Below are 12247 nucleotides of genomic sequence, written 5' to 3'. Positions count from 1 at the left end.
GCAGGGGTCTGGAGTTCGATCCCTGTTTAGGGAACTAGATCCCATGTGCTGCAACCAAGACATGATGCAGTCAAATAAATTAAAAAATATACATTTTTTAAAAAGAACTAAATCCTATCAACAACCAGTGAGCATCAAAGAAGACCCCATCCCTCAGAAAACACTGCATCCCTAGCCAAACTGCAGTCCTCTAAGACCCTGAGTAGAAACTCAGCTAACCCGCATCCAGACTTCTGGTCCATGGACACTGTGACACAGTAAAGCTGTGTTACCTTAAGCCATGACATTTGGGGCAACTCGTTATGAAGCAATAGGAAACTACTAACCAGCCTTGAATTGAGAATTCATAACCAAATCTGGTATAATACTGCCTTGGTTCACACTCATCAAAGTCCCAAGGAGTGCCTGGTGAAGCAGACGAGAACTAGATCACTAGGCTTGTGTAAAAACAGGCCTGGGCAGGGGGCAGCTTCGTGTGTTAGGCCGTATGTTACATTAAACTGGAGGGAGACCAGCATGGTCCGTGAGGAAGAGCTGGAGGAATGAACCTACTTATCCTGGATAAAATATATACTCAGGGCAAATAAGAAGGGTCTTCAATACTGCAAAGAACTGACTTGCCATGAGTAGGAGGGAAGCTGAGAGGAGAGAGACTAGTTGCTGTGTAGCTCCAGAGGACAGAAGCTGAACGAGGGGACAGAAAGGATTTACCAGAAAGAAGTTTTCAGTTTAATGTAAAGAAGAACTCTCTAACAGTCAGAGCTGAGTAACTACTGTGTTCTAAGACCTGTGTTGGGCAACAGAGATATAACAATGAAGAGAAAGCTAGTCTTTGCCTTCAAGGAACATGTCAACTGGTGGAGGGCACTGATATGTGAACAAATGATGGTTTCCAGTGGTGACGCTAAGTGCTCCAACAGAAGCATGTATGTGGATGGGGAAGACATGTCACCAGGCAAGCAAAGATCAGTGCTATCTGCGGAGGTGAGAAAATGTTTTCTGGACATGTGACTAAACTACAGCCTTTGAAAAATGAGTATGGGGCTTCCCTGATGGCTCAGTGGTAAAGAATCCGCCTGTCAGTGCAAGAGACGTGGGTTCAATCCCTGGTCTGGGAAGCTATCACATGCCTTGGAGCAACTAAGCCCAGGTGCCACAGCCGCTGAGCCTGTGCTCTAGAGCTCAGAAGTTGCAGTTACTGAAGCCTGCACACCTCAGAGCCCGTGCTCCACAACAAGAGAAGCCACCGCAATGAGAAGCCTGCACACTGCAACTGGAGCGCAGCCCCAGCCCTCCACAGTCAGAGAAAAGCCTGAGCAGCAGCAAAGACCCAGTACAGCCATAAGTAAATAAGGGGATAATGAGTATGAATTCCCCAGTGAGTTGAGTAGTTAGTAGCCAGTGTAGACAGAAGGGACCACATATGTAACCGTGTGGAAAGATGACAATACCAGAGTCCAGGGAATAAAATGTGGTGGGGGCTGAAGCAGCAGCAGCAGAGGCTGTTGTGCAAGGCAGAATTTGCAGGTGATGAGAAAAAGTGAATAGAATCAAGCAGGGGAGTGACCCAGCTCCGTAAGTGTTTTATAAATATCACTTTTTGGGGGGACTGTGTAGCATGGCATCCAGGATCTTAGTTCCCCAACCAGGGAGCAAACCCATGCCCCTTGCAGTGGAAACTCAAAGTCTTAACCACTGGACCAACAGGAAAGTCCCAGAAATACCACTTTCTGATGCTAATGTAAGAAGTGAACTAAAAGAGAGAAACTGGAGATGGCAAGATTAGTCAGGAACTGTTGCGACCGAGCAGACAAGAGATGATGCACAGGCTGGAACTAGTAGTAGAGACATTACCATCCCTACTTGTTTTTTGACAATTCAAAAAAATCTTGTAGCCAAACATCTATATCACCCGTATCTGTGCTTTTTAAAACCCTTACTAATTTCCTTATTTGTTAAGAAAAACATTCCTTATTTGTACTTGCTTATAATATATAATGGAGAAAGAAATGGTAATCCACTCCAGTATTCTTGCCTGGGCGATCCCATGGACAGAGGAGCCTGGTGGGCTACAATCCATGGGGTCACAAAGAGTTGGACACAATGGAGTAACTAACACTTTCACTTTTATGATATATGAAAACTAAGTAAGTGGCTATCTCCTGGGAAGATGAGCAGGTGGTGGCAGGACCCAAGCAGACGATGAACAAGAACAGAAAGACTTCCTACTGTGTACCTTTTTATATTTTCTGGTTTCTAAATTGTATGAGTGTATTACCAATTCAGAAATTAAAATTAAAAAAAAAAAGTAAGAAAGAAAACATTTCCACCCGTTTAGGTAGGCTTACCTGTGTGTGTTTCCACATTCTTTAGCATGTGGTTCTGTTTGCCTCGGGGAAAAGATGCTACCTGAGGATCCTGCCTCCTTACAGCACATTTCTCTGGGTCAGCCCTTCTAGAAGACCTGCTGACGACTGCCAAGTTCCCCCTGTCACAGGTGGACTTTGCTGGCATTTCATTAAGATCATCCTTCGGAACAGAGGCCATGTTGTCTCTGGACCCTGCGTTTGTATGTCGTTGGCTCTCCTGTTTTGGTGGATTCCTGCCTGGTCGTGGCCTGGCTCCCTCCACTTCCCAGGGAGACCTTTTCTGTGGGTGTCTTCTCTGCTCGCCGCGTCTGGCCCCATCCGCTACTACTTTTCTAGAGGAAGCATCTGAAGAGTCAGGGTGGATAACCCCTGCTGGTTTGGTGTTTTCAGGTCCTGCCTCCTCAGGTTTGGGAGTCATTCTGTGGACCCACTCACTTTTGAGTTTCCCCTTGACTTTTGGTCCTCTCCCATAGCTATATATAAATTGGGTTGCTTTCTTGGGTTTTGCTCCCCTTGGATCTGCACCGACAATTTCCTTCTCACTCTCGGAAGGACTGTGCTCTCTGAGGTTTGTCCCACTCTCTGACTTGGCCACGCTTTCTAGGCCAGGTGCATCTGAGGTCTGGTCAGTGAGTCCCTGTGCTCTCTTGACTCTGATATGCTGCTTTTCACTCCTCAATTTCTGCCAAGGTTGATTCTGAAGGCCATGGTTCTTGAGAGATTTGTTAGTAACAGAGGACTGGAAAGAAGTCTGCTGACTCTTAGGTTTGCTTCCCGAAGGATGAAAACTGTGCTGATGAACAGCAGAGATGTCATCATAAGAGATTTGCCTGGAAAGGTGACAGGGAGGTGGTGAACTGTAATTTCTTCTACCAATTCTATTAGGATCTAGTCTCCTTTGACTCCCACAGTACAGACCAGAATTTTTTCTCTCCTGAGGAATGAACTCAGCAGCATCCGTATTGAACTTAAAAGCACCTAGGACATAAGAAATAGACACATAAGTAATTAATTGGTCACTCATGAAGCCCCAGAGACTGTAAGCCAGACCTAAGAGTTCTCTTCCTAAGGACTTGGTATAAAATAGTCTCCGCATAAGGCCTGTGTTTTCTGTGAAGGTGGTGGGTTCAAGTTGCTTGTGGAAGACTGATTGGCAGCCTTACCGACAGCCACTGCTGAACTGCTAAGTAAAACTGTTCACCTGGGCTATCAGGCATTAGTTATAAATGTGTTTGTTTCTATTGAGAAATGTAAGGTCAGCGAACAGTTCGGGGATGAGATATCAATCGGTAGGTTCCATGCGGTCTTTCAAAACTCTAAGGTAGCATTGCGTAATATTAAGTTAACAGGCTTTGGAGTCAGCGAAAATTAGTTTAAAGCCTGACCCTCCAGTTTATAGTATTAGCTCAGGAAAATCATTTGCTTGCTTTTAGCCTGAGTTTCCACATACATGACAAAAGCTGATAATACTATTTCAAAGGGTCATTGTGGAATTTAAGTGAAGACTTCACATAGATGTACTCAGCAGGAAGAATACATCCCACCTCACCCCCCTGAAATGTATTTTAGGTTTTCCATACATAACCTCTGTTAATACGGTCAGAATCCCAGAGTCTCAAAAATTAAGCCTATGCCCCTTCAACCTACTCATCCATCCCCCACCTCCGCTGGGCACATGCTTCCTTGTAGTCAAGTTTGTCCCTGAAGTCCAAAGATGAAACAATTCGCCTAAGGATACAAAACCAGATAGTAGCAAAGTCAGACTATGCCTAGTATATAAAATATTCTCTGAATCAGCAGGGCCTGGGAGATGGATTTAAGTCCCTGTCCATCACTTGTGTTTTTATGCAATTTATTTAATCCCAGTTATGGAATAGTAAGAATCCCTACATCAAAGAGTTGCTATGAAGATTAAAGCAAGGTTAGTAACAAGTATAAAGTGGCTAAAATAGTGCTTTATTATTGCCGTTAAGATTACAGACTATCTGAAACAGACCTGACCGCAAAAGGCTTCAGTGCACAGCCTGCGAGTTTCAGGTTTAATAATAAGCCCTAACATTTATTAGGTACTTGCACTATTCTAAGCACTCTGCATACGTTAATTCATTTAATCCTTACATTCCTGATGAGAAAACTGAGACTCGGTAAAGAGGAACTTCTCCAAGGCCAAAGGGGTATTCCAGAGCAGATTCAGAATTCAGGCCATGTGACCCTAGAGACCACGCTCTTAAATTACACTTCATTGACAGAAGTTGGGTAGCAGGTACCATAGAAACATATACTTAAGAACTGAGCGAGATCATAAAGGTAACCTCTCACTCAATCCAGGATTTGTCCGCAAAGCTTTCACACAGGCAGGATTCTGAGGATGGGGTTGGAGAGCCTTACAAAATGGCAAGAGGATTAGATAAATTCAGAAGGTGGCAGAGAAGGTGTTCTGGATACATAAGAGAGAACTTGAGGGGGGAATGGGTAAATTAGACCAAGTAGGTATTGTGTAGTTTTCTCCTGCTCTAAGAAGCAAGGTTGTAAGAGGGGCAGAAAAAGGTCAGTAAAGCAGTCCAGAATAGCCAGGTTAAAGGATACGAAGAGGGTGTTTTCATGTTAACCAGCAAAGAGTTGACTCAGCTTGAGAATCTAGACAGAGCAGCATCTATTCATATAAAGTATGTGTTCCACCAAATGTGAAGTAGTGGACAAAGCCCTCAGACCATTCAGGGATTCGAGGAAGGGGAAAATGGCACAGGAAAATGGACACAAAAATCTGAGACACCTTTATTTTTTCACTATTTTGAGCAGCTGAAGTTACTAAATAGGATATCTCATCCCCAAGGCTTGGCTATAGTGCAAGTGGTTCTAGAGATCCAAGATAATAACATGGTGGGTGACCTACAGGTGGGTGGAGCAGAGTAAGGGAAAATCCAACTGCAGATTATAAAGTCCAGAGACAAAGTTGGCACTGGAGAGTCTATCCATGGGTAAAAAGATACCCCTTGGTGTTTCAGGAAAACAGCAGGTAAGAGAATTACACTGGAGTGAGGATGGAGGTGTGGGCTAGAGATAATGCTGAAATAAGAACACGGAATAGGAACTAAGGCCAAAGCAAACTAAGGCAGAGGAGACAAAGTGGGGAGGTCTTTGGATTACCAGACTTTGCCTCAATAGATGAGACAGAGGTTGTAACCTGGAGAGCAACACCAGAGGCCAAAAATAAGATTCACAACTAGCCCCACTCATTTCTGCTTCAAACACTGAATGGTGCAGAAATGGGCCAGATGCAGGATAGGAAGACCAAGGGATCCAATTTAGGGGATCTGGGAAAAGAGTGAGTGGGAGAAAAACAAAACACCAGGCTAAATGTGGTCCCTACCCTCCAAGATGAATACCTAAATCAGGACTAGGGTAAACAAACAAACAAATGGACTAGGGTACACCAATGCAGTGTGTTAGCCAACGTTTTTGACCAAGATCCACGGTAACAAATACATTTTACCTGCCACCAAGTACACAAATACATATATAGGCTTCTTGGTACCCCAACAGCTGGTAGGCAGCAGAACTAAGACTCAAATTAATGACTGTTCACGACCCTCATGCTGCAAATTGCTGCCCTGTTTTTCAGAAAGAGTGGATCATGAAATCAAATTATGTAGTGGGTTGTGACAAGAATTTTTTCAAATGAAATATACAGTATAGAGTATATTGGAGATAATAAGGAAAACCACTGCTTCCCGAAATTTTTGGTTCGTTTTTATATTTGTGTGCGCTGAGATCACTATGTTAAATGCTCCTTTTCCGTCACTGTCCAAAGAGTTGGGAAAACAAAGATCCAAGGTACCCTGAAGTAACTGGAAATTGTGTTACACTGACAGCCAGATGAGGTTGTCTCTATGTGTAGTTGTCTCTGGGAGGGGAAGTAAGCTAACAATTGTGTAACACGTACAGTAGCGGCGGGAACCTTCACAGTAATTGATTTATTTACTCCCAAGTCACAGATGAGGAAAACGAGCCTTCACATTGCGAGCTCATGGCAAGCTGAGGCTGGAAACCACGAGTGTTCGGCTCGCGCCCGCGCTGCTGCCCCAGGACGCACGAATACATCTCAAGCGCAGCGAGCAATCCCGCCGCGCGTCGAGAGCTAGCCACCGTCACGGGCCGACGCCCGCCTGTCGGATATCACTGCCCCAGGAAGGCCGGGATGAGCCCTGGAAAGGGCGGGACACCCGCATCGACTCAGCGGGACAAACCGACTCTCCTTGGAAACCCAGCTGCCGGGCTTCGCCACCAGCCAAGGATGGTTAAGACCTCGGTACGCACGACGCGCGTGGCTTGGCCCTTCCGAGCCACTATCCCCAACCCCTGTACGTGCCACTCTCGCGATACGAATGGCCGGTGCCTTAGGATTCGTCACTGACTCAATTTCCGCTCCCCTAGAGGGGCCCAGTCCTGCGAGGGCCAGTACAGTACCTGAGACAGGAGGCGCCTCCGCCATCCCGTGCCGCAACACCTAAAGCGAGCTCTGCAGGCCAGCGAGCGCTGTCACCCGGTCATGTGCCCTGGACTTCCGGCGCCGCGAGAAAATTCGCTTCTGCGCGCGCGGTAGACGGCCACGGAGTTTGCGCGGCCTGAGTCAACTGTGCGGAGCGTCGGTGACGTCAAACAGACGCGCCCGGCGCCGGGCTGAAGCAGGGTACTAGTAGCTGTAGGTAGCCAAGATCCCGGGAGGGTAAGCATGCTCGGTCTTGCACAATCAATAGTTGTTTTCCTTTTGAGAGTCACTGTTCTCTCCTGCTAGCGTGTCCTTTAACCCTCCCACCTAACCAGCCTTGCCTGATTTTCTGGAGTCAGGTCAGACCGCACCTCCTTACTAGAGTGGATCAGATTTAGGATTAAAACAAAGACGAAGTAGTCAAAAGGCAGAAAGGGGAAAAAATGTCTGCAAAACAAATGATAAAAGGCTCTTACAAATCAGTTGAGAAACAAAAACCCATTTATTAGAAATGATAAAGGACTTGAAAGAGCAGATGATAATACTAAAGTAGATACAGAGGGACTCAATGTGAGAGGGGGCAAGTTTGGGGGCACCGATCATTTTTAAAGTACAAAATGTTTTGAGTGTGTGGAATTTTTTCATTTGTGTGTTTTGCTGTTGCTCTACTAAAGAGAATACAGTACTTAAGCGTGAAGCATCTGCATTTGTAAAGTAATTCACTGCTCTAGACTTCCCCAAGAACACAAAATAAGAGTCATTCATTCACATACTTTTAGGCATTGCTTTAACTGCTGGAGGTTAATGTGAAAAAGACAAACAAGGTCCCTGCCTTCAGTGAAGTGCATTGACTAGTAGGGAAGGTTAAAACTAAGTAATGTGGTACTTCCCTGGTGGTTCAGTGCTTAAGTATCCACCTGTCAACACAGGGGACATTGGTTTGATCCCTGGTCTAGGAAGATCCCACATGCTTCTGGGCTACTAAGCTGATGCACCACAACTACTGAACCAGAGTGCTGGCACCCACTGAAGCTGGTGTGCCCTACTCGCCTGTGCTCCGCAACTAGAGAAGCCACTGCAAAGAGAAGCCCAAGCAAATGAAGTAAGAGACCAGCCCCACCCTCCCCCAAACAGAAAGCCCAGGTGTGGCAATGGAAGGTGCAGAAAGGAAATACGCCCCTGTGGCCAAAAATAACTACAAAAATTATTTTAAAACTAAGTTTATTTACAAACTGGTGATTTGGGTTGTCAAAGAAATAAGCAGGGTAACAGTGACTGATTAGGATCTGCTCCGTAAAAGGTGGCCAGCCTTCTTTGAGTAGAAGGATAGATGAGAATGATCAACTATGTGAAAATTCAGAGGGAATAGCAGAAGGAAGCAGGTGCGAAAGCTATGGAGGAAGGAAAGGGCTTGAAGTGTTGCTGCTAAGTCATGTCAGTCATGTCCGACTCTGTGCGACCCCATAGACAGCAGCCGACCAGCCCCCCCCCCCCCCCAGGCAAGAACACTGGAGTGGGTTGCCATTTCCTTCTCCAATGCATGGAATTTATTCCAAGAGCAACAGGAAGTTAAAAGGTTCTAAGCAAAGAAATGGTAGTTAACAAACTGAACACAGGTCTGCTCATGCAATGTAAAGCAAAGTCGGTCCACTAACACCAGGCTTTGGTGAAGTACAGTGCTTACTGCAGGGTGCCCAAGCAAGAGTGTGAGAGACAAGCCTTAGATCCACTCCAACTTGGTCTTTGAGTTAGTTTTTGTTTTTTAAAGGGAAAGATAAAAGAGGGTGGAATTAATCATCATCTTGTGACATTTCTTAATCATAGTTTCCAGAGTCAAAGACATTTCTGGTTTACAAGTGTCTGGCTTGGTGGTCCACGGCTTGGGAAGCTCAGCTTGTCCTGAGTTTGTATGTTAATGATACATAATAGCAATTTTAATTCATTAACAATGATATTGACAACAGCAATTTTAGTCCTCTGATTCTGGCTAATTAGTGTTCAGTTAGCACAGGACTGAGGTCAGAGGGGACACAAGAAACTAAAGTTTTGGATAGAGAGATTAATCATAAACTGGGTAAGGGAACTTGGTTTTAGGGGCACTCAGTTTCATTATCTGAGTTACCCTTAAAGATTTCTCATACTCTCAGGGGAAGAGTGAATTGTAGGGGAGCAAAACTAGAAGTGGGGAGAAAATTTACATTTTTCTATTATGCTAATATGAACGATGATGGTGGCTTTGAACTAAAGCGACAGCAAATGTGATTGACAGGAGAGAGCAGATCTATTTGAGACAACCTTTATCCAGCTTCCAAATGTTTTCTAAACCAAAAGGCATGACGTGCTATCTCATTGTTTTGTTGATTTGAGTTTATCTGATTACTGAGTCCGAACATTTCTTAGTGACTTTTTGAGTTTCTCTTTTTAGGTTGCTTAGTCACATCCTTTGCCGTTTCTCTGTTGGGGTTGCTCGATTTTTCTTGCTGATGGTTTTCTGTACTTTGTAGATATACAAGACTTGTATGTTTTGTCAGTTTTAGACATTTCAATTGTCTTCTCTTACATCCATTAATTTATTCCTTTACTGAACATAAATCCTTAATTTTGACAGTTCGTCAAACAAAAAATCTTACTGTCTCCTACAGAAATTACCAGTTGTATTAGTCTGAATCAAGCAGAAGAAAAGGAATCATACAGTAATTTGAACAGGGAAAGTTTTATTTAATTTTTTTTGAAGACTTTGTCCAGTGAAGATCATCCCAGAGCTGAGGTGTGGACTTTGTTAGAAGGGATGTGCCCGTGATGCCTAGATAGGTAAGCTACTGTGGTGCTGCATGGAAGTGGTTGGAAATCTACCTTAGATGGTGCTGGGGAAAGCCATTCATGGGGAGGCGTCTCACAAGAGGCACTCTCCTAGAAGCCACTTGAGGAGGGTGCCAGGAGAAGTTGCTGGCTTTTGGCCACTATACACTGAAGAAACCAGGTACAGGAACCAGACGCTGGGGAAGCTGCCCACAGCACCTTAGCCTGTCCAACCCAAACACTAGAACAGGAAGAGAAAGCCTTTCCTCCTGCAGTATCTCTCTATTGCCCTCTACTGACAAAGCTTAATACCTGCCAGCTGGTAAAGGATAAAGATTTAAAGTGCCCAAATCCATTTCACAGAGCAGGCAAAAAGGATAAATTTGGAACTGAAGGTCAATAATTCATAACTGGCATACTAGAGAACCCCCTCATTATTCCCCAAACTCGTAAACAAATGGAAGTAAGCAAGCATTTATCTTGCCTTACCTATACAGACACTGCTTCACACAACATACAAAGTTAGGACAAGCAACGAAAGCAGTACTCAGATGGAAATTTATAGCTATAAATACTTACATTAAAAAAGAAATCCAAACAATGGGAAATTATTCTGCACCAAATAGAAATTGAGCAATCATGCCATGAAAAACACATAGAGGAAACTTAAATGCAAATAATAAGTGAAAGAAGGCAATGTGAAAAAGCACATACTGTAGTTTTCCACTACTACATATGACATTCTGGAAAAGACAAAACTATGGAGACAGTGAAAAAAAAAGCAGTGGTTTCCAGGGATTAGAGGGCAGGAAAGGATGAAGAGACAGAGCACAGAGAATGTTTAGGGAAGAGAAATAATTCTGCATGGTACTATAATAGATACGTTATCAAAACCAACAGAGGGTACACACCAAAAGTAAACTCTAATGTAAACCATGGACTGAGGGTGATGAGGAGTCAGTGTAGGTCCATGGGTGGACAAATGTACCAACCACTCTGGTGCAGGATGTCTATAGTGGGGGGGGTTGTGGGGGGGGGGGACAGGGGCATATGCTGAAACTGTCTATACTCCCTGCTCAATTCTGTTGTGAACCTAAACTGCTCTGAAAAAATTTATCAATAAATTAATCTCAAATCAGAAGCCTAATCTTCTACCTTAAGGATCTAGGAAAAGAAGAGCAAACTAAACCAAAACAAGTACAAGGAAAGAAATAATAAAAGAGCAGGAATTAATGAAATAAATACAAAAAACAATAGCAAAAAATCAACAAAGTTGACTCATTAACCAAAAACATAAAAATTGACCAACTTTTAGCTAGATTGACCAAGAAAAACAAAAAAAGAAAATTCAAATTACCAAAATTAGGAATGAAAGAAGGGACATTATTCCCCAGCTTATGAAAATAAAAGAAGCATAGGTAATACTATGAACAAGTGTAGGCTAGCTAATGGGCTTCCCTTGTGGCTCAGATGGTCAAGAATCCACCTGCAATGCCGGAGACCCAGGTTTGGTCCCTGGGTGGGGAAGAACCCCAGGAGAAGGGAATGGCTACCCACTCCAGTACACTTGCCTGGAAAATCTGATGGACCGAGAAGCCTGGTAAGCTACAGTCCATGGGGTCTCAGAGTCGGACACGACTGAGCGACTTCACTTTCTTTGTTGCAGAAATTTATGGCATCAGACTGCTGAAAACAGGTTCAGCCTAATCAGGCACCCTTGGGCAGTGGTTCACTGACTACACACGAGAACACCTGGGGAGCTTTTAAAACTTCAAGTGCCCACAATGTATCTAGATGTATTACATGAGAATCTATAAAACAAACATACAGACAAGCTCCCTAGGTTGGGTCCCCAGTCGCCACTGGTCCATGGCCTGTCAGGAACCAGGCCACACAGAAGGAGGTAAGCAGCAGGTTAAAACCAAAACTATTCCACCTCCCCCTACCCCCCCTCCCCAGAAAAACTGTCTCCCATAAAACCAGTCCCTGGTGCCAGAAAGGTTGGGGACCGCTGCTGTAGGTGATACGCTGCTGCTGCTGTTTACTCACTGTTATGTCTGATTCTTTGCACCCCTACAGACTATAACCTGCCAGGCTCCTCTGTCCATGGAATTCTCCAGGCAAGAATACTGGAGCGGGTTGCCATTTCCTTCTCCAGGGGATCTTCCCAACCCAGGGACTGAACCCGAGTCTCCTGCTTGCCAAGCGGACCGTTTACCACTGAGCCACCGTGGAAGCCTGCCTTCGGTGATACAAGAATGTAGAAAAAGAAAACTAAGGGATACGGATAAAAAAGGTAGAAGAGCCAAACTTCTCTCTGTTGGATCTTCTAATCTCCTCCACCATTGTTAAACTCCCAGAGCTGCTAGATTACAATGTAAGGAGACCATCTGCCCTCAATTCTGCTTGTAATGGTTAACAGGTAAGATACTGACAGCAATGCTAATTGGTGGGAACTACAGCAGTGACCACCAGAGGGCCTCTGCTGCTGCTGCTGCTGCTGCTAAATCGCTTCAGGCGTGTCCGACTCTGTACGACCCCACAGACGGCAGCCCACCAGGCTCCCCCATCCCTGGGATTCTCACCACAG

At 44.7% G+C, this 12247-nt stretch overlaps 1 protein-coding gene across 5 annotated transcripts in view; it reads right to left on the bottom strand.

The window, feature by feature from the left end:
- NFX1 (nuclear transcription factor, X-box binding 1) overlaps window positions 1-6935 on the bottom strand; it is a 63646-nt gene extending 56711 nt beyond the window's left edge. For 3 of the 5 annotated variants that reach the window (XM_052644611.1, XM_052644612.1, XM_052644613.1), the window contains exons 1-2: window positions 6837-6935; window positions 2349-3347 (exon numbers count right to left, since the gene is read on the bottom strand). In XM_052644611.1, the coding sequence (XP_052500571.1) occupies window positions 2349-3347; window positions 6837-6861 (1024 nt within the window). In that variant the 5' untranslated portion in view covers window positions 6862-6935. Of the gene's footprint in view, window positions 1-2348; window positions 3348-4016; window positions 4098-6836 lie in introns of all 5 variants that reach the window. The other 2 variants (XM_052644610.1, XM_052644609.1) reach the window with 2 other exon arrangements.
- Between the last annotated feature and the right edge of the window lie 5312 nt (window positions 6936-12247).

This window comes from Budorcas taxicolor, chromosome 8 (assembly GCF_023091745.1).
Source record: "Budorcas taxicolor isolate Tak-1 chromosome 8, Takin1.1, whole genome shotgun sequence".
Lineage (NCBI taxonomy): Eukaryota > Metazoa > Chordata > Mammalia > Artiodactyla > Bovidae > Budorcas > Budorcas taxicolor.
This window is presented reverse-complemented; position numbering and strand designations above follow the sequence as displayed.